The sequence below is a fragment of the Hylobates moloch genome, unplaced genomic scaffold (genome assembly GCF_009828535.3).
Source record: "Hylobates moloch isolate HMO894 unplaced genomic scaffold, HMol_V3 SCAFFOLD_11, whole genome shotgun sequence".
Classification (NCBI taxonomy): domain Eukaryota; kingdom Metazoa; phylum Chordata; class Mammalia; order Primates; family Hylobatidae; genus Hylobates; species Hylobates moloch.
In genome coordinates, this window is record NW_026652286.1 from 29287331 (window position 1) to 29315007 (window position 27677).

The 27677-nt window shown below is 46.8% G+C and overlaps 1 protein-coding gene across 2 annotated transcripts; it reads right to left on the reverse strand.

Annotated features, from left to right (window-relative positions):
* Positions 1-1416: 1416 nt before the first annotated feature.
* On the reverse strand, positions 1417-13723 carry LDHA (lactate dehydrogenase A). 2 transcript variants are annotated; one of them, XM_032166458.2, is made up of 8 exons: positions 13618-13723; positions 11290-11439; positions 8732-8849; positions 7268-7441; positions 6067-6240; positions 5262-5379; positions 3485-3608; positions 1417-2129 (listed from the first exon to the last, which is right to left on the reverse strand). In XM_032166458.2, exons 2-8 carry the CDS (start codon positions 11413-11415, stop codon positions 1965-1967), a joined length of 999 nt encoding a protein of 332 aa, XP_032022349.1. In that variant the 5' UTR covers positions 11416-11439; positions 13618-13723; the 3' UTR covers positions 1417-1964. The 2 variants fall into 2 exon arrangements, with proteins under 2 accessions (XP_032022349.1, XP_058302553.1); XM_058446570.1 differs by lacking the exon at positions 13618-13723 and adding an exon at positions 11647-11907.
* Between the last annotated feature and the right edge of the window lie 13954 nt (positions 13724-27677).

Below are 27677 nucleotides of genomic sequence, written 5' to 3' on the forward strand. Positions count from 1 at the left end.
ACCCGCCACCACGCCTGGCTAATTTCTTTTTTGTAGAGACAGGCTTTTGCCATGTTGCCCAGACTGGTCTCGAACTCCTGGGCTCAAGCAATCTACCCACCTTGGCCTCCTAAAGTGCTGGGAATTACAAGCCACCGCACCCAGCCTACATTCTAAGATTAGATACTGGTGATGGTTGCCAACTATGTGAATACACTAAAAATCCACAGAACGATATGCTTTATAGCTGTGTCCAACTCTTTGAATGTGAGGACTCTTTAGGTGGCGGCGGGTATCCAGATTATGAACTTTTTTGTAGCTCATCAGCTATCATTAGTGTTAATTTCTTTAATTTTTATTGAGACAGAGTCTCGCTGTGTTGCCCAGGCTCGAGTGCAGTGGTGCCATCTTGGCTCACTGCAATCTCTGCCTCCTGGGTTCAAGCGATCCTCTCACCTCAGCCTCTTGTGCCTCAGCTTCCCAAGTAGCTGGGATTACAAGCACAGGCCACCATGCCTGGCAAATTTTTTGATTTTTAGTACAGATGGGGTTTCACCATGTTGGCCATGCTGATCTTGAACTCCTGATCCACCCGCCTCAGCCTCCCCAAGTGCTGGGATTATAGGTGTGAGCCACCACACCTGGCACGTGTTAGTGTATTTAATGTGTGGCCCAAGACAATTCTTCTTCCAATGTGGCTCAGGGAAAGCAAAAGGTTGGACAACCAGGCTTTAAGATAATTCCTTCCCTTAACTAGCTCTCAGGAAAGAATCTTTGGAAAAAGATCCTGGAGTTGGGAATGACAATAATGTTGTTCAGTTAACCTTTACAAGTATGGTTTTCAGGCCTGGATAAGGGTCACAGTTTTATTTTCAGAAAAATGTACAGAAAACTTGAGTAGACATCCACCAAGGTTACTTGTTTTTTTTTTTAACAGATGGGGTTTTGCTGTGTTGGCCAGGCTGGTCCCTAATTCCTGGCCTCAAGTGATCAGCCCACCTGGGCTTCCCAAAGTGCTGGGATTATAGGCATGAGCCACGGCACCTGGCCTTAAAATTGTTTTTAATTGTTACCGGCTTCCAGATGGCAAAAGAACTCAAAAATCTGTGTTCCCTATAGTGACACACTATCATTGGCTATATTCAGTTGGCAAATAAATTTTACATTTACATATAGAATGTTACTTTCCAATTATGATTAGCATTATTATCAAATATATAATACTTTGGGACTTATAATGGAAGTGGTACCAATACAACTCAGTTGACTATTACATCCTCTGCTATTAGTCAATAATATCCCTTTTAGAAAAAATCGTCGCAGGGTTGCCCAAGAATAGCCTATTTCCAAATTAATATAATAACTAGCAGCTTTATGACTTTATATATATCTTAATATAATGAATTAACCAAAGTAGTCACTGTTCAAGGTTTATTGGGGGTTTTAGTTGGTATAACACTTGGATAGTTGGTTGCATTGTTTATATGTAGATCTTTTTACGTTATATGGTAATGTACACTACTGATATAGTTCACAAAATAAGATCCTTTGGAAGAATTATGCACAAGACATATGATATTGGATTTACACACTGGATCCCAGGTTGTGACTGATTGGGAAAAAATGTTGGACTAGGCATGTTCAGTGAAGGAGCCAGGAAGTTATATAACACACGGTAAACATCCACCTGGCTCAAGGGGCAAATGCAGCACGTACAGCATTGGCAGTGGTGTGTCAGAGGTGGCAGAACTATTTCACACTCACCAGTTTAGGACTACACACGATTAACACCATCCAGCATCACGATATAGCTGTGGATTTTACAAACCATTCCTATTTCTAACTTCAGGAGTTGATGTTTTTCCCAATCCATCTTAAAATATTACTGCTTTAATCACAGATCAGATAAAAAGGACAACATGCACAACCTCCAACTAGAATCCTGTTGTAGCCTAGACAGTGAAATGATATGACATCAGAAGACTTTAAAATTGCAGCTCCTTTTGGATCCCCCAAAGTGTATCTGCACTCTTCTTCAAACGGGCCTCTTCCTCAGAAGTCAGAGTCACCTTCACAAGGTCTGAGATTCCATTCTGTCCCAAAATGCAAGGAACACTAAGGAAGACATCATCCTTTATTCCATAAAGACCCTGAAGATGAAATGAAAAAAAAATCTTACATTTTGTCTATGCATTCCAAGGTTTCCAAGACTTACAGTCTCTATAATTATAAAGCTTTTTTTTTTTTAAGGCAGAGTCTCGCTCTGTCGCCCAGGCTGGAGTGCATTGGCACAATCTCAGCTCACTGCAACCTCCACCTCCAGGGTTCAAGTGATTCTCCTGCTTCAGCCTTCTGGGACTACAGGCGTGCGCCACCACACTTGGCTAATTTTTGTATTTTTAGTACAGACGGGGTTTCACCATGTTGGCCAGGTTGGTCTCAAATTCTTGACCTCAGGTGATCTACCTCTTGGCCTCCCAAAGTGCTGGGATTACAGGCATGAGCCATAGAGCCCAGCTGCTTTTTTTTTTTTTTTTTTTACAGGGTTTCACCAGGTTGGTCAGGCTGGTCTTGAACTACTGACCTCAGGTGATCCACCCCTTGGCCTCTGAAAGTGCTGGGATTACAGGCATCAGCTGCCACACATAGCCTTTTTTTTTTTTTTTTTTTAAACAAAGATCTCACTATACTGCCTAGGGTGGTCTCAAACACCTGGGCTCAAGCGATTCTCCTGCCCTTGGCCTTCCAAAGTGCTGGCATTACAGCTGTCAGTCACTGTGTGTGGCCTAATTATGAAGATTTTAAAATACAACTTGAGGCCGGGTGCGGTGGCTCACACCTGCAATCCCAGCATTCAGGGAGGCCGAGGTGGGTGGATCACAAGATCAGGAGTTCGAGACCAGCCTGGCAAATATGGTGAAACTCCGTCTGTACTAAAAATACAAAAATTAGCCGGGTGTGGTGGCACGCACCTGTAGTCCCAGCTACTCAGGAGGCTGAGGCAGAAGAATCGCTTGAACCTGGGAGGCAGATGCAGTGAGCCAAGATCGGCCACTGCACTGCAGCCTGGGTGACAGAGGGAGACTGTCTCAAAAAAATAAAAAACTTTGATAAGTAGAAATTCCTTTCCAGGTGTTCAGTTATGATTTAATGAATAGTATAAAAGAAAGTCATTAAAAATAGTAACATAACGCTAACTTGAATATAATTTCTATTTTCCCCAATGGAAAAATAGTTTATTTCTTTTATAGTCTTCCACCTACCTCAGCATAATTGAACGAGACTTTTTTGTAGTCAAATTATCAAGTATCTATGTGTTGAACAGGCCTAGTGGACATTAATCCTAAAGGTCAACCATTTCTTTCAAAAAAGGAAAGCTGTGGGTACATTAATTTATTTCACTTAAGTCAGTAATGGAAGACTTGTATTAATCTTTCTCAGAAGAATCTTTTTTAAAAAGCCAGGAGAAAGCATTCAAATACAGTGTATCACTACACAGACCTACCTTAATCATGGTGGAAACTGGGTGCACCCGCCTAAGATTCTTCATTATACTCTCTGCCAAATCTGCTACAGAGAGTCCAATGGCCCAGGATGTGTAGCCTTTTAGTTTGATCACCTCATAAGCGCTGTATGATAGGAAACCATAGGTAAGGGAAGAAAAGACAGGGTGGGAGAAAGAAAGAAAAACAAAGTTTTCATTAACACACGTTTTACAGTAAATAATGCCACAATGTTGCATTATACCAAGAATAATCCTTGCACATGTATGCTAGGATATTGTGTACAGGGATATTCATTAACAGTACTGTTAGTAACAGCAAAAACATGAGAATCTTTCCAATGTCCTCCAACAGAAGAATGGATAAATCATGGTATACTGATACAATGGAATATTACACAGCTATCAAAAAATGAACTATAGCTACTTGTAAAAAAAATTGGATAATTCTTAAAAATATAATATTGAATTTTAAAAAGAAATCCAAGATAACATAGCATTCTTAACTTAGGATTATCTCAAGTGGGAGCGTGAGGGGGACAGAGGGATAGCTGGGGGAAGAGCACAGAATCCACTTATTTCCAAACACCAGCAGAATACCAAATTCTGATTCAACAATGTTATTTGACAGATATTGTCAGTGTTTCTTTCTTGAGCTGAGTGTTGGGTTCACAGGTTTTATTTAATTAAACAAATACAAACAAGAGGGCCTTGCTTGACCAATCACAAGAATATGTTATGAACTAAAGATTATGATTCATTTCTTTTTTTTTTTTTTTTGAGACGGAGTCTCGCTCTGTCGCCCAGGCTGGAGTGCAGTGCCGTGATCTCAGCTCACTGCAAGCTCCACCTCCTGGGTTCACGCCATTCTCCTGCCTCAGCCTCCCGAGTAGCTGGGACTACAGGTGCCTGCCACCACGCCCAGCTAATTTTTTGTATTTTTAGTAGAGATGGGGTTTCACCGTGTTAGCCAGGATGGTCTCGATCTCCTGACCTCGTGATCCGCCTGCCTCAGCCTCCCAAAGTGCTGGGATTACAAATGTAAGCCACCGTGCCCAGCTATGATTCATTTTTTAATTCTATAGACCTGAGGTCCACACAGGACCACAAAGGTAAATAATGCCACCAAGTTGAAAGCTTCCCTATTTCAATAATTTTTTCTTTTCCTTTGAGACAGGCTCTTACTCTGTCACCCAGGCTAGCAGGCTGGAGTGCAGTGGCAGGATCTCGCTTCACTGCAGCCTTGACCTCCCAGGCTCAGGCAATCCTCCTGCCTCAGCCTCTCAAGTAGCTAGGACCACAGGTGCTCACCACCATGCCTGGCTAATTTATATATTTATTGTAGAGACAGGGTTTTGCCCTGTTGCCCAGGCTGGTCTTGAACTCCTGAGCTCAAGTGATCCTAGGGCCTGGGCCTTGCAAGGTGAGGCACATTCTTTTTTTTTTGGCTAACATGGTGAAACCCCATCTCTACTAAAAATACAAAAAAATTAGCCGGGCGTGGTGGCACATGCCTGTAGTCCCAGCTACCCAGGAGGCTGAGGCAGGAGAATCGCCTGAACCCGGGAGGCAGAGGTTGCAGTGAGCTAAGATTGCGCCACTGCACTGCAGCCTGCGCGAAAGGGCAAGATTCTGTCTCAAACAAAACAAAACAAGAACACCACACAAGTTTTCCCTCTAACAAAAAGATCTCAAATGCAAATGCTATTACAATTTTAACCTTTTAAATAAAAATAGTAAATGTTAATATTCTGTGTTGCCAAATTAAAAGATTCATTACCTCTCAACCACCTGCTTGTGAACCTCTTTCCACTGTTCCTTATCTTTATCAGTCCCTAAATCTGGGTGCAGAGTCTTCAGAGAGACACCAGCAACATTCATTCCACTCCACACAGGCACTAAAATAAATAGTACAGACTACATTTATTTTCATGTACCAACAGATTAGTAATTGTGATTCATTTTCCTAACTCTCTTATCTTCGGAGGAAGAATACTCAATTTTGGTAGATGGTCAAGACTACTAATGTAGTCATTACTCACTTTTAGATTAGATTTTCATTTACTTACATTATATAAAACTAAGAATTTTCACTGTATTCTAACCTGTTTCTCTGGCCAACTGAAATGTTTAACCCATGTATATTTGAAATATAAAGATAGTATGAGAACATACGGGGGTTTTCTTAGCATACAGAACCTAATCATAACATTTTTCAACTGTGATAATAATATAACTTTTGTGCACTGCATTTGGATTTGCTGACCTTTTCAGGGCCAGGCAGCACAAGTCAGGTATAAACAGCTGTGATATTAAATGACTGAAGTCATCCTAAGAACTACAGTCTTAAGATATCCATGGTAAGAAGAGAAATTTCATTCCCCGTCCCCCTCGCCATAAAATGCCATATAAAATGGCAACGATCTTAACAATTCTTAACATAGAATTACACAAAATGCTAGATTTCGGGAAACCATTCTATCCTACTGAATGGATATTTGATTAGGCTCCAATTGAATAATACAATGCCCATCGACTTTTTATATAATCTTTTCAAAAACAAAAAGAAAATAACTTATGCTTACCACTGGAATCTCCATGTTCCCCAAGGACCCACCCATGACAGCTTAATGGGTGAACTCCCAGCCTTTCCCCCATCAGGTAACGGAATCGGGCTGAATCCAGATTGCAACCACTTCCAATAACACGGTTTTTGGGAAAACCACTTATCTTCCAAGCCACGTAGGTCAAGATATCCACTATGAAAGGAGAAAATAAAAATCACCCATTATCCCCTCCCCACACACAAAAAAGATATCCCCACTATGAAGAAAACACTTAAGCAGATACTAGGTGATCATTAGATAATGATAGGCTACTCCAGATATATGGCTTTGTAAGGATCTTGATATTGATCATGGCTAACCAATAATTTTGTTAATATTTTTAAGCCTCTACACTATGTATATCAAGTCCATTAAGTATTCAAAAAGTAGTTTTGGCTGGGCATGACAACTCACACCTGTAATCCCAACACTTTGGGAGGCTGAGGTGGGAGGACTGCCTGAGGCCAGCAGTTCAAGACCAGCCTGTGCAACATAGCAAAATCCCATCTCTACAAAAAACTTTAAAAAACTAGCCAGGCATATTGGTGCACGCCTGTAGTCCTAGCTACTTAAGAGGCTGAGGAAGGAGGATCACTTGAGCCTAGGGTCAAAGCTGCCATGATCATCCCATTGCCCTCCACCTTGGGCGACAGTGAGACGTGGTCTCAAAAAAAAGTATAGTTAACAGTTTTATGAAAATAAACTGTTTATCGACTAAGAGACAATTATGGGCCCGGGCACGGTGGCTCACGCCTGTAATCCTAATACTTTGGGAGGCTGAGGCAAATGGATCACCTGAGCTCAGGAAGTTGAGACCAGCCTGGGCAACATGGTGAAACCCCTCTCTACTAAAACTTCAAAAATTAGCCGAGCATGGTGGCACGTGCCTGTAATCCCAGCTACTTGGGAGACTGAGGCAAGAGAATCGCTTGAACCCGTGAGGCAGAGGTTGCAGTGAGCCCAGATTGCACCACTGCACTCCAACCTGGGCAACAAGAGCAAAACTCTGCCTCAAAATATATATATATTTTTAAATAATATTTGAAAATATTTAAAAATATATATTTTTTAAAATAATATTTGAAAATACTTAAAATATATATTTTATATATATATATATATATCATATACTAGCAGTTTTACTATAGCTTGTCAATTTTTATGCAGTTAAAAGCCTCACCTGGATTTGAAACAATAAGCAACTTGCAGTTCGGGCTGTATTTTACAACATTAGGAATGATGAATTTAAAGATGTTCACGTTACGCTGGACCAAATTAAGACGGCTTTCTCCCTCTTGCTGACGTGCCCCAGCCGTGATAATGACCAGCTTGGAGTTTGCAGTTACATTATAGTCTAGAGAAAAGGGGAATAATGACCAGATTAAGGCCTTTAGAATAAATTTTACCTAGGCAGCAAAAATTTGTTCCATAAATGCCACACAGACCTTTCTTGTTCTTAGAGTTTTATCATTATGGCTTCTTAAATGGAGGAAGAGCATGTCAACGCCTTCCTTGTATTCTAGTTTTGGTCAAGTTGTAACTTTATGTAACTACAATTAGGGAGAGCTGGAGGGAATCAAGTTTATTATTTGATTCTCCTATTAATTTCTTACATATCCTCAAATTTTTTGATCCCCAAGCTCAACGTTCACACTCTTCCATACTCCTGTTTCTACTTAACTGGTATCCTATCAGCCCAGGGACAGGTAATTTCCTCGTGTTCCTCGTGTGTGTGTGTGTGTGTGTGTGTGTGTGTGGTGGTGGTGGTGGTGGTAGGGGTACTTGTTTTTAAGCAGAGACAGCTTTACACTTAACAAGCATATTTTGCTTCTAGATACCCTATGGCAGAAGAGAGTTAAGCCAGTGATGAAGGGAGTTGCCCATCAGCGAGGTGGCCAGTGATTTTCAGGTATCAAAATAGACACTATTTGGGCTCACATTCAGGTTTCTTGGCTGGTGCTGTTAAGTGTGAAAGGGTCAAGCCAAGAATATTAGCTGAACAGGCTCATTTATTTACCCTATTCTCAACTTCGTGTGTGAAAGGATGTGGGGGCAAGTAAGTAACACAATGTGGTTAAATACAGACCTAAGGTTTAAGCTTTACTCATTACATTCTAATTCAGATGGTTTCCATAGCATGGACAAATTGGATTTCTATTTTAAACCATTTACTAGAAATTGAAACTTTGATATTCACAGGCACCCAAATGAAATTGTTCCCAGGCTCTTGCACCCTGCATTTAAAACAAAATCTTTAAAGAGCTAGGATTTCAAGCCTGATAAAGCATTTAAGTCTAAGGCGGGGCACAGTGGTTCACACCTGCAATCCCAGTACTTTGGAAGGCTAAGGAGGGAGGATCACTTGAGCCCAGTGGTTCAAGACAGGCCTGGGCAACACAGCGAGTCCCCATCTCTACAAAAAGTAAAAAAATTAGCTGGGCATGGTAGCATGCCCCATAGTCCCAGTTTCTTTGTGAGGGGGAGGGGGTAATGAAGTGGAAGGAGGATTGCTTGAGCCCGGGGTTCAAGGCTGTGGTGAGCCATAATTGTGCAACTGCACTCTACCCTAAGCAACAAAAGGAGACCATCTGGAAAAAGAATTTAAGTCAAGCATGGATTATAATATAAACTTGTTGAAATCAACCTTTGCCAGAGACAATCTTTGGTGTTCTAAGGAAAAGGCTGCCATGTTGGAGATCCATCATCTCTCCCTTCAATTTGTCTTCGATGACATCAACAAGAGCAAGTTCATCTGCCAAGTCCTAAAAGACATCAAATCTTTAGTTAAATGGAAAATTGCCACTTCTAGATTTTTAGAAGAGCATGAAAAATTTCTATATTTCCAGCATAGGAGAGTTCTGTTACTTTATTAGTACAGTATGGGGATACTCAAAGTAGAGGGCACCCCATTTCAAAAGCTGACTTACAGATTACTGCATACGTAGATAGCACTGACCCTCTCTCCAGCCCTGTCTCCCCACTGAAGCAAGCTCTATAGGAGCTCCACCACTGCAGATGTAGAAGCAGAACACTGGACTGGCAGTTGCTAGAATAACTTCCAGTTATATAAAACTGCTCTATCTACTCTCTCAAATTCCATCCTATACACCAATTTTAGGTTGTTATTCATTTAACTAGGTGATATTGACCAGCATCAAGACTTGAAATTAGTAAGAAATGTTCTGGCTGGGCATAGTAACTCACATCTGTAATCCCAACACTTTGGGAGGCCGAGGCGGGCAGATCACTTGAGGTCAGGAGTTCAAGACAGCCTGGCCAGGCCAGGCGCGGTGACTCACGCCTGTAATCCCAGCACTTTGGGAGGCCGAGGCAGCAGATCACAAGGTCAGGAGATTAAGACCATCCTGGCTAACACGGTGAAACCCCGTCTCTACTAAAAAATACAAACATTTAGCCGGGCATGGTGGTGGGTGCCTATAATCCCAGCTACTTGAGAGGCTGAGACAGGAGAATGGCATGAACCCGGGAGGCAGAGCTAGCAGTGAATGGAGTTCACGCCACTGCACTCTAGCCTGGGCAACAGGGTGAGACTCCGTCTCAGAAAAAAAAAAAAAAAAAAGACCAGCCTGGCCAATATGGTGAAGGCCTGTCTCTACTAAAAATACAAAAATTAGCCGGGCATGGCGGTGTGTGCCTGTAGTCCCAGCTACTCAGGAGGCTAAGACAGGAGAATCGCTTGAACCCAGGAGGTCAAGTGAGCCAAGATCGTGCCACTGCACTCCAGTCAGGGTAACAAAGCGAGATTCCATCTCAAAAAAAAAAAGTTAAAAAGTTAAAAAGTCTGATTTCCGCCCATCTTTCAGAGATGGAATCTGAACCATTCCCTGGTTGATTCCATATATGAACCAATACTAACAGTTATGGATAAATAGGTTTGTGCAGTGTATAATACTGGCAAAAAATATCCTTATAGTTGCAACTCAAAGTTCATAGGTGCATTTCAGGCCAGGAGCACCAATAACAGCTTTAATACAAATGGATGTGGTCTATCGTTACCAAAAAAGTTATTCAAGCTGCAGATCTATCCCTAAATCATCCACAATATAATGAGTGTCAGTTACTCTTCTTACACGCACCTGAGCCAGAGGCCATCACAGAGAAAAACCATAGGCGGTTTGTAGGTGTGGGGAAAACAGCATCAATTTCTCATCTAGTGGGTACGGAATAAAAGTTGGTGTATTATGTGGCCTTTCCTAAGAACATATATAGAGTCACATGTGTGGTTACAAGGCCTTTTCATAGCTCATTTCTGTCTTTAGTCCCTTCTCACTTGAATCCATTTCTATTCAGAACCCAGAATTCATCATTTTACTTTTATTAGAAACTCCACATCTGAACTTCAGATTTTTTTTGAGATGGAGTCTCACTGTCGCCCAGGCTGGAGTGGAGTGGTGCTATCTTGGGTCACTGCAACCTCCACCTCCTGGGTTCAAGCAATTCTCCTGCCTCAGCCTCCCAAATCGCTGGGACTATAGACGTGTGCCACCACGCCTGGCTAATTTTTTGTATTTTTAGTAGAGATGGGGTTTCATCGTGTTAGCCAGGACGGTCTCCATCTCCTGACCTCATGATCCGCCTACCTCGGCCTCCTAAAGTGCTGGCATTAAAAGTGTGAGCCACTGTGCCCCGCCTCAGACATTTTAATGTTGTAAGCTGCCTCAATTTCTTTTAAATATAAATCAGATTTCAATAGTGTAATAACGAGTGCTTTACTCACAATTTCTTTTTTCTAATTAAATTTTAGCTCCATAATTGATAACAAAATTGCTATCCAAGGCACAGGGGCAATGAGGTTTGGGTGGGAGAACTTAAGATTTCCCATATAATTTTACCATATGTATGTGTTATTTTCAATTCAAAAATCACTTTAAAAGAATTTTGGCTCATTGAAAGTCATGGACCCTTCCTTTTCATTGGTAGTCAATCCATGCATGTTAATACAGAATAATGAATTTTAGGAACTGGGTCTCCAGCCTGATAACCTTTTGATTCTTTTTAATTTCAGATACACTTTTGGTGTATCATCATATTTCAAAAGTTTGTTTCACAGAAAGTTATCTGAATGAGTGCATAAATCTAAATATTGTTATATGAAATGTAATAATACAATTCTAGGGGTAGGAGTGGGGATAGAGGATGCGGTCAAGGTATGGGCTTCCAGTGTGGTAGACTCTCACTTACCTTCATTAAGATACTGATGGCACAGGCCATGCCAACAGCACCAACCCCAACAACTGTAATCTTATTCTGGGGGGTCTGTTCTTCCTTTAGAAGATTATGAATCAGCTGATCCTTGAGAGTTGCCATATTGGACTTGGAACCAAAAGGAATCTATAGGGGGAAAAACATTTAGTGTCACTACAGCTTCTTTAATATTTATTAACCAAGATTTTTTTAAAGCTATTTTACTTCCTTTGGGGGTATTTGCCACTATAAATCACAAGAGATGACTAAAAAGGGAGGGGAGAAAACCTAATGGTTGCCAAAAGAGAGTTGAAAGGCCTAATGACGGGGTCTGTGAAGAGTGAAGGCCCACACCTTAGCGTGCAAAAGGAATATCGACGTTTGGGTGTAAGTATAGCCTCCTGAAGGCTCACCCATCGCGGTTTATTAACACCAAGTGGGGCTGGCCTTTCCTCAGACAAGATCACTCTGAGCTACTCCGACTCCTAGAGCAAGGACAGAGCCAGGCTTCTCCAGTAAACACCGGAGATACGTGCAGAAAAGCCATTAACTGCCACAAAGCTCGAGCCCAAGGCACAGGAGCCTGCCGTGATCCGTGCGCATGCGCGCTTTGTGGCTCTCCGTCCCGCTCCGAAAGGTGGGCGGAAATCAGACTAATTGCTGGGTCCTCCGAACGCCCGGCTTTTACGCCCCGCCCAAGTCCGGAAGATGGGCGGGTCCAGGAACTTGTGCGCGTGCGCATGCGCATTACAGAGGGCAGGGGCGAAGCCGATTAGTCTAGCGGCCTCCGGCCATTCGGAAACGGGCAACGGGCCAGAAGGCAGAACCCTGAGAAGGCCCGCCCGTAAGCAGAGGCAATCTGGAGCTATGCCGCTCAGTGAGTGAGAGGGAGGGAGCTGGGATTCAGACTTCAGACCTAATGAATGCCCCGAAGCAGACGCGAGCAACGTGAAGCCTAGCTGGCAGCCTCCCAGGCCTGGCGCGCAGCCAGCGCCAGACTAAATCGCAATACTAGAAACCAGGGCCTGTTAACCAACCGGGAGGGAGGCGCACGGTGTGGCTTCTGCCGTGATCCTTGTTGCAAAGGCCTGTCAGGCCCAGTATGAAGAAATAGTTTCAGTACAGGGAGTGTAGAAATAGCTGCAGAAGGCCTAAGGCCTGCAGCCCTAGAGTTAATAGCTACTTGGTGGAACCCTCGAATTCTTTCCACCCTGTTAATCCAACCCTGCGCTGCATTCGCTGGAGGAAATATCACAGGCTGCATCCCCAAAGTATCACGTCTAGTTTTGACACCACTCCAAAGGGCAAAAATCCGAGAGGACCTCTAGGCAGGCAGTCAGCCCAGTCACCAAGCTGGAGCCGGGTCTCTCCTTACAAATCACTGCTATTTCTAGACAGCCTTGTAAGGTTTCTAGCCTGGCAGGGGGAAGGGAGTTCCTGCGGACACCTGCTAGCTTCACTGAACGGCCCCGGGATCCAATGCTACCTTTAATGTAGGGGCGGAGGTGGGAGGGCATGGGATGAGGGAAGGGTGCGTCTAGAGGCGAGAGACATGTAAAAACGAGTTCTACACCTCACCTCTGCCGCCTACTCACTGGGAACTTAGAGATCCGTGACTATCTCCTAGCTTTCGGTCTCCCCATTTGTTAAAAGGAGGAGTTGGTACCGGCGGATCCTACTCAACTGACCGTCCGAGGTGCGGAAGGGCTGGGATGCTGCCTGCTTCATCTTTGCATGCGCCGTGCCTAGCGCAGCCCGAGATACACCAGTAGCTTCTTAATAAATGCGCAAAGAGCTCCCTATAATCTGCAGGCAGCAGCTGCCCTCACGGAGCCCACCTCTCGAGCGTCCCAAGAGAAAAATGCAAGCCGCGTGGTACTCAGCTGCTTTCTAGCTTCCAAGAACCCGCCCCGGACAAGCTGAGGCTTTTTTGGCTCTATGGGCTCCGGGAACTGGACCTCGATTTTTGCACCACCCGCCGATTTCGAACCCAGAGGTATCCCCCACCCTTAAGGCCTATCATATCCTTGTTCCGCATCCACCCGGGCTTTCGACCCCTGGTTGGGTGCGGCCACCTCCTCGGTTCCCCAGCGCGGCCAGAAGCCATGGTTCCCGCTTAGAGCAAAAGCAGAGCGCGGCGAGCTCCGAACACATGCGTGGTGTGGGCCGCCGCCCAGAGGTCTCGGGGCTGTGCTTCTGGGAAGCGGCTCCTACACCTCCCAGGAGCAGGAACCCCTTCGCCAGCAGCGGAGGCCAGCAGAGCCAGAGGCAGTTGGCTCTACCCGCCCATCTGTCTGGCGCCGTGCGCGCAAGGCCCTACCGTACCGGGAATGCACGTCGGCCGGTCGTCTGGGGCGCGTGGCAATGAGATCCGGAATCGGCGGCAGCGGCTGCAGCACTCTGAGCTGGCCGCGGGAGGGGCCTTAAGTGGAACAGCTATGCTGACGTCAGCGGGGGGGGCCGGCGGACGTGCGGGAACCCACGTGTGAGTCGGGCTGCGGGGTGGATGCCGAGCCAGGCGGGGCACTGGAGAGGCCCGGGTGGCGCGCGCAGCCAGACAACCGACCGGCAGACTGCTCCACGTGCGCTGGGACATCTAAGTAAGGTGCTGCCCTCCAGCCACAGAAGCCCGGGTCGGATCCATGAGCCTGAGTCAGGACGACCTTCAGCTTCCTCATCCGTGAAACCTGGGGAGGTTACTCTCAGGAAGGCTTGGATCTGTTTCTTCTTCATCCCTGTTTCTCAGTGTCCAAAACAGCTTCTAGCACGTAATAGGCACTCCACAAATATTTGTTGAACGAAAGGAAGAAAATGCCTAGCAGTCAGTCAGTCTGTTCTTACCTAAGTCGAGTGACCTCCGAAACGCGACGCTGCTTTTCCCTCTGCTGCTAAGCCTACCAGCTCCCACTCACAGTGAAGCCTTGGCCTCGCAGGCTTTGCAGGGTGACTCAGTTCAAATTTACATTTTATTCTGCACTTCCTGCTGCCCACCCCACTGGCATCTCATCTCGAGTCTCAGCCATACCCAAAAACTGTCGGTGGTTTGTTTTTTTGGTTTTGGTTGTTTGTTTGTTTTTTGGAATTATTCGAGACAGGGTCTCACTCTGTCACCAGGCTGGAGGGCAGTGCGTGATCATGGCTCCCTGCAGCCTCGACCTTCTGGCTCAAGCGATCCTCCCACCTCGGCTCCCCGAAGTGACTGGGACTACAAGGGCGCCCACTTGCCCTGCGATTTTTTTTTAATTATTAATTTTTTTTTTTCTTTTGAAACAGAGTCCCTCTGTCGCCCAGGCTGGAGTGCAGTGGGCTGATCTCGGCTCACTGCAACCTCTGCCTCCCGGGTTCAAGCGATTCTCCTGCCTCAGCCTCTTGAGAAGCTGAGATTACAGCCAAGCGCCACCACGCCCGGCTAATTTTTGGTAGAGACGGGGTTTCACCATGTTGGTCAGGCTGTTCTCAAACTCCTGGCCTTAAGTGATCTGCCCGCCTCGGCCTCCCAAAGAGCTGGGATTAGCCACCGTGCCCGGCTCAATTTTTTGTTTTCTTATCATACTTAACCTCTGGGCCTGTATTCTTGCTGATTCCATTGCCTAGCCCGCCCTCCTCCATCTCTTCTTTAATTTGTACCAATACTTCCCCACTGTGGGGTATATTATGAAATATATTTGGTAAGCCCTTGAGTATGCCAAAATTTCCTGAATTTTCTGATAGGCGTGTCTTTTGTTATTTATAAAGAGCCTCTTTCCCTGACTTAATGTTAATGAATGAGGAGTCTTAGCCTCAGGAAGGGGCCAGTCATGGGAAAGACCAAATGATTAGGGAATTAGAGGGCTGGAACTTTCAGCCCAAAGAGGTGGATGGGTTTACTTACTCCCTGAACCTGCAGCACCAGCCCAGTGCAGCTCTGAGATAGATCCATAACTGAGTTTCTTGGTTTTGACGGAAAACTCTAACCTCAGCTCCAAAATAGCACAAGGGGCCAGGTGCAGTGACTCATGCCTGTAATCCCAGCACCAATGTGATTGAGGTGGAAGGACTGCTTGAGGCCAGGAGTTCGAGACTAGCCTGGGCAGCATAGTGAGACCCCGTCTCAAAAAAAAAAAAAATAACAGGGCATGCTTGCATGTTCTAACAGTTTTCCCATCACTCTAGATTCTAAGATCACTCTAGGTTCTGAAATGGGGCTCTCACCTCAAACACACTGCTGGAAAGTTTAGGGGTGGGTCACTGATTCTTCAGAGTACCTCAGGGCAGGGCAGATTGCCACAGTGTTTTTCGGTTCCTCAGTCTTTGCAACAATGTTCTCAGTCAGGGCTGGGCCCCTGCCTGCCTACCAAATGTGACTACTGCTGCTGGGAAGAGGTGTGCTGAAGGCAGAGAGAGAGCTGAAGTTGGCTGGGGAGACGAGGAATTTTCACCCGAAAGGCTTGGGTTTGGGCACTCTGAGATGACCTGTGAAGATAAACTAGGTAGAGTCTTCATTCCCCTAATTTATGATACCCAGCAACAGCTTGCTCCAAGCACAGCTTCAGGCTTCTTAGGCAGAGCAAAGCCAGTATTTGACTCCACAAATATGAATAAAACAAATACCATTTACTGAGCACCTGCTATGGTGCCGGCAGCCAGCTAGGTAATCCCCATACTCATCCTTTGGAGTAGGCATAATTATCCCCATTTTTCAGATACGGAAACCAAGGCTCAGAAAGGTAAGTGACTTTGCTAAGGTAGTGCAGCTAGTAAGTGATTTTGGCTGAGACTTTAACCCAGTGCTGACTAACCCCAAAGCCTATGATTTTCTCTCTATTATAGGGTGTTGTCCCACCCCACTGCATACTAAGGGCAAGAAATTATCTAGGGGGCCCAAACCAGTCCCAGGCTCAGAAGAGGCCTTGGGTGCCAATGGGTGTCTCTGCTGAGACCTTGGTATTCTGCCCTTAGACTGGGACTTAGACCATTGGCTCTCCTGGTTCTCAGGCCTTTGGGCTCGAACTAGACTTTATACCACCAGCTTTCCTGAGTCTCCAGCTTGCAGATGGCAAGATCATGGGACTTCTCCACCTGCATAAACACATGAGCAAGTTCCTCTTCATAAATCTCTTTATATATATTCTTCCATTGGTTCTGTTTCTCTGGAGAACCCTGACTAATATAGAACCCTGACTAATACAATTCAAACAGTAGAACTTCTGTACTAAAGCCAGAGAAGAATGTGGAACCCTTGGAAAGGGTCAGTAAACACTTTCAGGGGACAGAACAGAGTTCTCAATCTGACCAAGTGTTCTTTGGATGTGGCCTCTTCAAAAGGGAAAATCCCTAGCACAGTCACTATGGAAAACAGTATGGAGGCCCCTCAAAAAACTAAAAATGGAACTTCCATATGATCCAGCTATCTGAGTATATATCCAAAAGAAACGAAATCAGTATATCAAACAGATATCTGCACTCCCATGACTATTGCAGCACTATTCACAATAGCTGAAATACGGATGGACTCAATCTAAGTGTCATCAATGGATGGATGATAAAGAAAATGTGTTGGCCAGGTGCAGTGGCTCATGCCTCTAATCCCAGCACTTTGGGAGGCTGAGGTGGGTGGATCACCTGAGGTCAGGAGTTCGAGACCAGCCTGACCAACATGATGAAACCCCATCTCTACTAAATAAAAAAAATTAGCCGGGCATGGTGGTGCATGCCTGTAATCCCCGGCTACTTGGGAGGCTGAAGCAGGAGAATTGCTTGAACCCAGGAAGCAGAGGGGCTGGACATGGTGGCTCACGCCTGTAATCCCAGCACTTTGGAAGGCTGAGGCAGGCAGATTGAGCCCAGGAGTTCAAGACCAGCCTGGGCAACATGGTGAACCCCCATCTCTACAAAAAATACAAAAAAAAAAAATAATTAGCTGAGGATGGTGGTAAATGCCTGTAGTCCCAGCTACCCAGGAGGTTGAGGTGGGAGGATCACCTGACCCAGGGAGGTCCAGGCTGCAGTGAACTGTGATGTCACCACTGCAATCCAGAGCAAGACCCTGTCTCAAAAAAAAAAAGAAGAAAAAAATATACTATATATACCCAATGAAACACTATTCAGCTATTTCAGAATGAAATCCTGTCATTTGCAGCAACATGGACGGAACTGGAGGTCATTATGTTAAGTGAAATAAACTGGCACAGAAAGACAAACATCGCACGTTCTCACTCATGTGGGAACTAAAAAATTTGGTCTTATGGAGGTAGTGAATAGAATGGTGGTTACCACAAATTGGGGAGGATAGCGGGGATGAAGGATGAAGAGGGATTGGTTAATGGGTGCAAAAATACAGTTAGATAGGGCGACTATAGTTAATAACATTGTATATTTCAAAATAGCTAGAAGATTCAGAATGTGCCCAACACAAAGAAATCACAAATATTTGAGGTGATGGATATACCAGTTCCCCAGATTTGATCATTACACATTTTATGCTTGTATCAAAATGTCACATGTACCTCATGCATATGTACAACTATTATGTATCAATAAAATTTTTTTAAAGGGAAAATCCCATAAAGAGGTGGTTTGACCAAGGGACAAGCTGGCTTCAGAGAATAGATGCTGCTCGGCACCCACTGTAAGATTTTCCTAAAATGGCCCTGGCTGCAGGATGCTGTCCATCCAAAACACAGTGCTGAGTCATTCCTTCATCTTGTATTTGTTACACTCCTCCTCAAGAGCATTCGGTGGCCCCTCATTGCCTCAAGAATAAAATCCAGACACTTTGGAAAGACACACCCAAACCCCTGTGATCCAGCGCCCACATCCCCTCTCTGGTTTTATATATTTTCCTTCATGCTTCCTATATACCAGTCCCAGGGCTACTCACCACATTCCCCAAATGTGCCATGTATTCTCTCACCTCCAGCCTTCCACCTAGGGAGTTCCTTCTTTCTGAGTGCCCTCTCCTTTGCCATCATCCCTGCCCACCTGAGCCCCACATAACCAGCACTCAATATATTCTTTTTTTTTTTTTGAGACAGGGTCTCCCTCTGTGATCCAGTGCAATCTCAGCTCACTGTATGCAACCTCCGCATCCCAGGCTCAGGTGATCCTCCCACCTCAGCCTCCTGAGTAGCTGTAACTATAAGTGTGCACCACAATGCCCAGCTAATTTTTATATTTTTAGTAGAGACAGGGTTTCTCCATGTTGCCCAGCCTTGTCTTGAACTCCTGGGCCCAAGCCATCTGCCTACCTCAGCCTCCCAAATAAATTAATTCATATTGGTGTATGTCTCTGTCACTGAACTGTAAGCTCCTAGTGCAAATGAACTTTTTTTCCACTGGGAAACTTTCTTTCCACTAGGAAAAAATGTTTTCCTAGCACAGGGCAAGAAGTTTTCCTAGCACGGGGCACAGTGGCTCATCCTTGTAATACCAGCACATTGGGAGGCTGAGGCAGGAGGATCGCTTTAGCCCAGGAGTTTGAGAGCAGCCTAGGCAAAATAACAAGACCTCATCTCTACGAGAAAAAAAAAAAAATTAGCTGGGCATGGTGGCGTGTGCCTGTAGTCCCAGCTACTCGGGAGACTAGGGTAGCAGAATTGCTTGAGTCCAGAAGGTTGAGGCTGCAGTGAGCTATGATCGCTCCACTGCACTCCTGCCTGGGAGACAGAGTGAAACCCCGTCTCAAAAACAAACAACAACAACAACAACAAAAAGGCTGGGCATGGTGGCTCACCCCTGTAATCCCAACACTTTGGGAGGCCGAGGCTGGTGGATCATGAGGTCAGGAGTTCAAGACAGACTGGCCAACATGGTGAAACCTTGTCTCTACTAAAAATACAAAAATTTTCCGGGTGTGGTGGCAGGCACCTGTAATCCCAGCTACTTGGGAGGCTGAGGCAGGAGAATTGCTTGAACTCAGGAGGCGGAAGTTGCAGTGAGCCGAGATCACACCACTGCACTCTAGCCTGGGTGACAGAGCAAGACTCCATCTCAGACAACAAACAAAAAAACCCCACAAGTTTCTCATTTATCTCCATAACCCAACAGATACATTTATTTGTTTAACAAATATATTTTGAATTAAATGCCTGCTATGTAAAAGGACTGTGCTAGGTATTGAGGATACAAAAATAAATACAACAAACTTATAAGCCTTCGAAGACTTTAGTATTTAGTGGAGGAAACTGACAGCCTCGCCCTTAATAGTGAGAATGCATAAGAGAATGTAACTACTGCAAAAGAGGTAGAGAAAAGTGCTCTGCCATTCAGAGAGAGGGCATTTGGGTAAGGATACCAAAAAAGGCTTCCTGGAAGAGGTAGCATCTGAGCTGGAGCTAGAAGAGGATTTTAATTGGTAAAGATCAGGTGTTGAGAAAGCAGAGAACGGGCCGGGCGCGGTGGCTCACGCTTGTAATCCCAGCACTTTGGGAGGCCGAGGCGGGCGGATCACGAGGTCAGGAGATCGAGACCACAGTGAAACCCCATCTCTACTAAAAAAAAAAAAATACGAAAAATTAGCCGGGCATGGTGGCAGGCTCCTGTAGTCCCAACTACTCGGAGAGGCTGAGGCAGGAGAATGGCGTGAACCTGGGAGGCGGAGCTTGCAGTGAGCCGAGACTGTGCCACTGCACTCCAGCCTGGGCGACAGAGCGAGACTCCGTCTCAAAAAAAAAAAGAGAAAGCAGAGAACAATGCATGAGTAAAATGCACAGGGGCAGGAAAATACATGGTGAGTCTGGTTAATCTTTAGCCTTAAATGCCAGGCTAAGAAATTTGGGGGAGACAGGGTATGGTGGCTGACACTTGTTTTTTTTTTTTTTTGAGACAGAGTCTCGCTCTGTCGCCCAGGCCGGAGTGCAGTGGCGTGATCTCGGCTCTCTGCAAGCTCCGCCTCCGGGGTTCACGCCATTCTCCTGTCTCAGCCTCCCGAGTAGGTGGGACTACAGGAGCCCGCCACCGCGCCCGGCTAATTTTTTTTTTTTTTTGAGACGGAGTCTTGCTCTGTCGCCCAGGCTGGAGTGCAATGGCGTGATCTCGGCTCACTGCAAGCTCCGCCTCCCGGGTTCACGCCATTCTCCTGCCTCAGCCTCTCCGAGTAGCTGGGACTACAGGCGCCTGCCACCACGCCCGGCTAATTTATTTTTTATTTTTTATTTTTAGTAGAGACGGGGTTTCACCTTGGTCTCGATCTCCTGACCTCGTGATCCGCCTGCCTCGGCCTCCCAAAGTGCTGGGATTACAGGCTTGAGCCACCGCGCCCAGCCTAGCGCCCGGCTAATTTTTTATATTTTTAGTAGAGACGGGGTTTCACTGTGTTAGCCAGGATGGTCTCGATCTCCTGACCTTATGATCCGCCCCCCTCGGCCTCCCAAAGTGCTGGGATTACAGGCGGAGCCACCGCACCCGGCCAACACTTGTTTTTTTGTTCTTGTTTGTTTGTTTGTTTGGTTGGTTGTTTTTGAGATGGAGTCTTGCTCTGTTGCCAGGCCGGAGTGCAGAGGCGCGATCTCGGCTCACTGCAAGCTCTGCCTCCCGGGTTCAAGCGATTCTCCTGCCTCAGCCTCCCTAGTAGCTGGGACCACAGGCACGCACCATCACACACAGCTAATTTTTTTGTATTTTTAGTAGAGACGAGGTTTCACCACGTTGGCCAAGATGGTCTCGATCTCCTGACCTCGTGATCCACCCGGCTGTGTCTCCCAAAGTGCTGGGATTACAGGCGTGAGCCACTGTGCCCAGCCCATGGCCAACACTTGTAATCCTAGGACTTTGGGAGGCTGAGGCAGGAGGATTGCTTGAGCCCAGGAGATTGAGGCTGCAGTAAGTCATGCTTACACCACTGAACTCCAGCCTGGGCAACAGAGTAAGGAAAGGAAGGCACCAGGATTTTTTCAGTAATACACAACATACAGATCTACAACATGTATGGACCATATACAGCTCCAACCACATCTGTTCAGAACATACACTTCTCATACAACCCTAGACAGCCCCACAGTCCCTTTGAACCCTCACTGACAGCCTGACATTTTTTTTGCCTTTTCTGTGGTTGCAAAGCTGATGACTTTCCTGAGTTGCAGGGCCCAAGATGCAGACAACCTCATCAGTCTCTGTTCCTGAGAGACCAGGGCCTACTATGTACATACCAAAGTAGAGGCTCCTCTCTTTGGCATGAGAGCAGGCACCTGCTCCTGAGAAACTCCTTCATGTCCCTCTCCTCATCCCAAGCTCCATCCATCTCTCAGATGACAGGAATGGATGCCAGAAGACTCCACCGTGACTGTTCAGGTTCTCCTGGGTGACAACCCCTGGTCCCCTGATGCCTGTCTCCTCCTCCTCACCCGCACCTCCTCCAGGCAAGGCTCATCCTCAGGCACAAGATGCTGCCTGCATTTCCTCTTTTGGCTTGGACCGTCATTCCCTCCAGAATTCATTCCTCACACTGTTCCCTAATAAAATCCATCTCAAAAACTCTAGATTCCTTCCCAGCCACTTCCTAACCCAGGAAATAAGTAGCAGCTGTGCCCTTTCTCTCCCTCTTTCCCTGGCTGGGATTTAGGCCTCAAGCTTCCCATCCCACTGAGAAGTTCCAAAGCAAAGACTGTCACCAGAATTTAAGTGGCTTCCAAACCGAGGGCCCCCAAAATCAGTGCTGCAGAGGGAGTCCCAAGGCCCCTTCAAGCCAGACAGTCACCAGTGGCACCCACAAGCAGAAACTGTCTCTTGTCTAATCACAGCAGGGGAGGACCATGGAAAGTTGTGATAGCCTTTCCCTCTGACATCTTGGGTGGCAAGGACAGTGATGGGCATGGTGGGACAGAGATGAGTGGGCAGCTGATGGAGAGGGGACACTGGCCTGGGGGTCAGGAAACATGTATTCTTACCCCAGCTATGTCATGGAAACCTGGGTAACATTGTGGCAGTTGCATTCTCTCTGTAGCCTCAGCACCCTTGACCGTAAATATAAAAGGATCTCTCTTGGCCAGATGCGGTAGCTCATGCCTGTAATCCCAGCACTTTGGGAGGCCGAGGCAGGTGGATCGCTTGAGATTAGGAGTTCAAGACCAGCCTGGCCAACATGGTGGAATGTCATCTCTACTAAAAATACAAAAATTAGCCGGGCTTGATAGTGGGCTCTTGTGATCCTAGCTACTCAGGAGGCTGAGGTACGGGCATCAAACCCAGGAGGCAGAGGTTGCAGTGAGCCCAGACAGTGCCACTGCACTCCAGCCTGAGCGACAGAGTAAGACTCCATCTTAAAAAGGAAAAAAAGGGCCTCTTTCTTCCAGCTGTAATGTCCAAGGAGGCTCTGAGATGGTGAGTCCAGCTTCCACACACACCTTCATTTTTACAATGCTCAGGACTCAGAGGCAAAGCGCTCCCCATTTTGGGAAGTGATCAGGGCTGCTCCTGAGATAAGGGAGAAATGCCTACGGCGACAGGAAACCTATGCCTGCCATCCTCTTGTCCCCCATATTAGTTCCAAAACAGGATCCCAAATGCCCAGTACACTGGTGGGTGTTTGTTAAATTTGTTAATAAAAACTATCTTGGCCAGGCGCGGTGGCTCACGCCTATAATCCCAGCACTTTGGGAGGCCGAGGCGGGGGGATCATGAGGTCAGGAGATTGAGACCATCCTGGCTAACACGGTGAAAGCCCGTCTCTACTAAAAATAATAATAATTTAAAAAATTAGCCGGGCGTGGTGGCGGGCGCCTGTAGTCCCAGCTACTCGGAAGGCTGAGGCAGGAGAATGGCGTGAACCCGAGAGGCGGAGCTTGCAGTGAGCCGAGATCGCGCCACTGCACCCAGCCTGGGCTACAGAGCGAGACTCCATCTCAAAAAAAAAAAAAAAGAAACTATCTTTGGCCAGGCGCAATGGCTCACGCCTGTAATTCCAGCACTTTGGGAGGCCGAGGCGGGTGGATCACTTGAGGTCAGGCATTCAAGACTAGCCTGGCCAACATGGAGAAACCTGTTTCTACTAAAATACAAAAATTAGGTGGGCGTGGTGGTGGGCTCCTGTAATCCCAGCTATTCAGGAGGCTGAGGCAGGAGAGTCGCTTGAACCTGGGGGGTGGAGGTTGCAGTGAGCTGAGATCATGCCACTGTACTACACCCTGGGCAAGACAGAGCGAGACTCCTTCCCAATAAAAAACAAACAAACAAAACAAAACAAAACAAAAAGTTTGGCTGGGCGTGGTGGCTCACACCTGTAATCCAGCACTTTGGGAGGCTGAGGCAGGTGGACAATGAGGTCAGGCATTCAAGACCAGCCTGGCCAACATGGCGAAACTTCGACTCTACTAAAAAATACAAAAATTAGCCAGGCGTGGGTAGGTGCCTGTAGTCCCAGCTACTCGGGAGGCTGAGGCAGGAGAATTGCTTGAACCTGGGAGGCAGAGGTTGCAGTGAGCTGAGATCGTGCCACTGCACTATAGCCTGGGTGACAGAGCAAGACTCTGTCTCAAAAAAAAAAAAATATATATATATATACACATATATATATATACACACATATATCTTGTCCCAACACAGTGGCTTACGCCTGTAATTCCAACACTTTAGCAAGCCTAACTGGGAGGGTTATTTGAGACCAAGAGTTCAAGACCAGCCTCGGCAACATAGTAAGACCTTGTCCCTACAAAAAATTTTAAAAATTAGGTTCTGCTGGACAAGGGGGCTCTCTGCCCTGTTCTTTGAGCCTGCTCAGAGGACACTGCCCTGAAAAGGCAGCCCTACTCATTTCTGTAGGGTGCTAGAAGGGGTTCTGGCTCCACTGGGAAGCCTGAGATTCTATTATGAGGAGCAAAGAAAACTCCTCAGATGCTCAGGACGGAGCTCAGGCTGTGGGGGGCCGGTGCCAATGTGGAGAAGGCTTCTTCTGTGGCCAGATAAAGGACATCAGGTCCTTCCCTTGTGTGTAGCTGTGATGGCTTTCACAAGCATTCTCTCAGGGTGTTTTCACCCCCGACCAGAAGAGGAAAGCAGGAACTTTAATATTTGACTGGTAATATTGCCAAAACAAAAAACTGTATTGCTCCAGGCCACACAGCGGGAAAGTGGCCAAGTGGATTTCAAACTCACCACTCCGTACATCTGACTTCCTGTCTCACAGTCTGGGAGGATAGTAATTAAGTACTTAGCCCTTTGCTTCCTGGATATCAAAGGGCAAAAGTAATAAATACTCCCTAGCTCCCTCCCCTGCCCAAGGCTGCAAGAAGGTCCGGGCAGCTCCCCTGGCTCACAGGGCTACTTCAGGGCTCTATCTAATTAGTCTCCCTCTCCCTGGTGCTGCAGTAGCCTTGCATGGCCCTTGGGTGTACAGGGCCAAGCTCTGCCTTTTGTACAAACACACTTGAAGCGTCAGGCTCTCTCAAAGGACAGTTTCACTGAGCTCACACTCCAGTTTTAGCCACAGAAGGGATGGAAGCCTCAGAGAGATCCTCATAGCCTTGGTCTTCCTTTACCCACTGAATCAGAGGGAGACCACCAGCCCCTGACACCTGCCCCTGCCTCACTTATGCTGCAGGGCCCCTCAGTAACCCTGGCTAGCCCACAGGGCAGACATTAGTCACACAGTGGAGACTTTGTGCTCAGAGAAGAGAAGGGAAGTTCTCTTGGTCCGCCCTAGTGTTTCAGTGGTGGTGACTCAGGGCCTAGAACTTCTGGTTTCTTCTCTGCACCATGTACCATGACCTTCACAACATGCCTGGCACTGTGGGTGTGGTTCTCCCTCTAGTCTCTGACTCCTGGGTTTTTTCCACTGTACCAGAGCTTCTTCCAACAGCCCTTGCTTGGAGTTGACAGCTCTGTAGCTTGGCCTCACTCTGCAGGAGGCCACACCCCAGCTTTTAAAGGTACAGGGTTGGCTGAAGCCTACCTCAGTGGAGAGCTCCCAGCCTCAGCTTCCTCTCCAGTTGTCTTTTGGCTGCAAACTCATGATGTCACAGACAACCCCCGACCCGACCCCCACCACAAGCTAGTTCTCAAGCACCCAAATTCCTCCCCTTTCCTCAGGAAGGCTGCCTGTCAACCACAGATGGGTATAGGCTGTGCCAGCATCTCCATGGTAACCATGGGCCGCAGCTTCCTGCCTTGATTCAGAGCTTGCACCCGTGGCAGGGCTCCCTTGCAAGGAGGGCTGGCTGTCACAGTAGGCCGATTACACATCTATCATCCTTGCATGGGGACAGCTTAGGGAGGCAGCACAGCTCAGGAGTTCTTTGAGGAAGGTCTGAAAGGGGGCAGACTGGGAAGGCCCTCCCTTCTTTGTGGAATCAATTCTTCACGGTAGGCTGTGGGGCTCCATTGTTAACACTTTTTCAGGGCAATGGGTGAAAGTTGAAAATATGAGTTTGTGAGTTGGCTTTAGACTTTGCTCTCTTGGGGGATACAGGAGAGCGATTGCAATTGATTAGGCAATAATTCCAGTTCCTTGCCACCCCTAACTCCGTAAAATGTCCCCTGGGGCAGTTGAGGAGCTCTCAACTAGGGGGGCTATTTATCCATGTGGAATCAAAGACTCCAGAGTGAGAGGGGGGCCAGCAAGGGCCAACGAGAGGAGAGCCGACCTGAACTGCACCATTTTGAGAATGGAGGAGGTATCTTCTGAGAGATTCTGTTTCCAGGAGAAAAGCAAACCAGAATACAAACTGCAGCTGCTGCTGTTCCTCCTGCTTCTCATCTCCGTCCTCTAAGCACATCTCCTCTGCTTCCAACCGCAGTAGTAGGAGGCAGGGGATGGGAGTGAGCCTGAAACTCATTATAGCAGACCAGAGCTCACAGCCTTCCCTGACCCCTGCGTATTTGTTCTTTTTTTTTTTTTTTTGAGATGGAGTCTCACTCTGTTGCCCAGGCTGGAGTGCACTGGTGTCATCTCGGCTCACTGCAACTTCTGCCTCCTGGGTTCAAGCAATCCTCCCACCTCAGCCTCCAGAGTAGCTGGGACTACAGGCGCATGCCACCACGCCCTGCTAATTTTTTTTTTTTTTTTTTTTTTTTTGAGACAGATTCTCCTCTGTCACCCAGGCTGGAGTGCAGTGGTGCGATCTCGGCTCACTGCAAGCTCCGCCTCCCAGGTTCACGCCATTCTCCTGCCTCAGCCTCCCGAGTAGCTGGAACTACAGGCGCCTGCCACCAAGCCCGGCTAATTGTTTTGTATTTTTAGTAGAGACAGGGTTTCACTGTGTTAGCCAGGATGGTCTTGATCTCCTGACCTCGTGATCTGCCCGCCTCGGCCTCCCAAAGTGCTCGGATTACAGGTGTGAGCCACTGCGCCCGGCCGACACGCCCTGCTAATTTTTGTATTTTTTTGTAGAGATGGGGTTCCACCATGTTGGCCAGGCTGCTCTCAAACTCCTGAGCTCAAGTGATTCGCCCTCCTCGGCCTCCCAAAGTGCTGGGATTACAGGCGTGAGCCACCGTGCCTGGCCTTGCATAAACCTTCTTTTCACGTTCAACTTCTTTTCCAAATCTCCTTGGAGGGCAGTTAGGTGTTTGCACTTCTGTGATATAGAATCAAGAATACCAGTGGGCGTGGTGGCTCACACCTGTAATCCCAGCATTTTGGGAGGCCAAGGTGGGCGGATCACCTGAGGTCAGGAGTTCGAGACCAGCCTGACCAACATGGAGAAACCCCACCTCTACTAAAAATACCAAATTAGCTGTTCTTGGTGGTGCATGCCTGTAATTCCAGCTACTCGGGAGGCCAAAGCAGGAGAATTGCTTGAACCCGGGAGGCGGAGGTTTTGGTGAGCTGAGATCGCGCCATTGCACTCCAGCCTGGGCAACAAGAGCGAAACTCCGTCTCAAAAAAAAAAAAAAAAAAAAAAAAAAAAAAAAAAAAAAAAAAAAGAATCATGTTAGCTGGGCATGGTGGCTCATGCCTGTAATCCCAGCACTTTGGGAGGCCGAGGAGGCCAGATCACTTGAGGCCAGGAGTTCGAGACCAGCCTGGCTAACATGGTGAAACCTTGTCTCTACTAAAAATACAAACATTAGTCAGGCATGATGGGGGGCACCTGTAATCTCAGCTACTTGGGAGGCTGAGGCAGGGGAATTGCTTGAAACTGGGGGAGATGGAGGTTGCAGTGAGCTGAGATCACGCTACTGCACTCCAGCCTGGGCAACAGAGTCCCTGTCTCAAAAAAAAGAATACTATGTTGGGGAAGACTGTATAGGATGATAGCAGGGAGAAGAATTTGGGTCCTTAGGCTGTTAATCTAATAGAGAGAGAGAACACCTCAAAGGAATTTGGGGGGCACTGAGGGTGGGAGAGTTGAAGAGATGCCTTAACTTCTGTGGACTGTGATCAGAGTGAACTGTAGAGGAATGAGGCCTCTAGCTATTCTCATTTAGTGCTGTTGTAGACATCACTGGAATTTCCACTATCACTTGGCCAAATG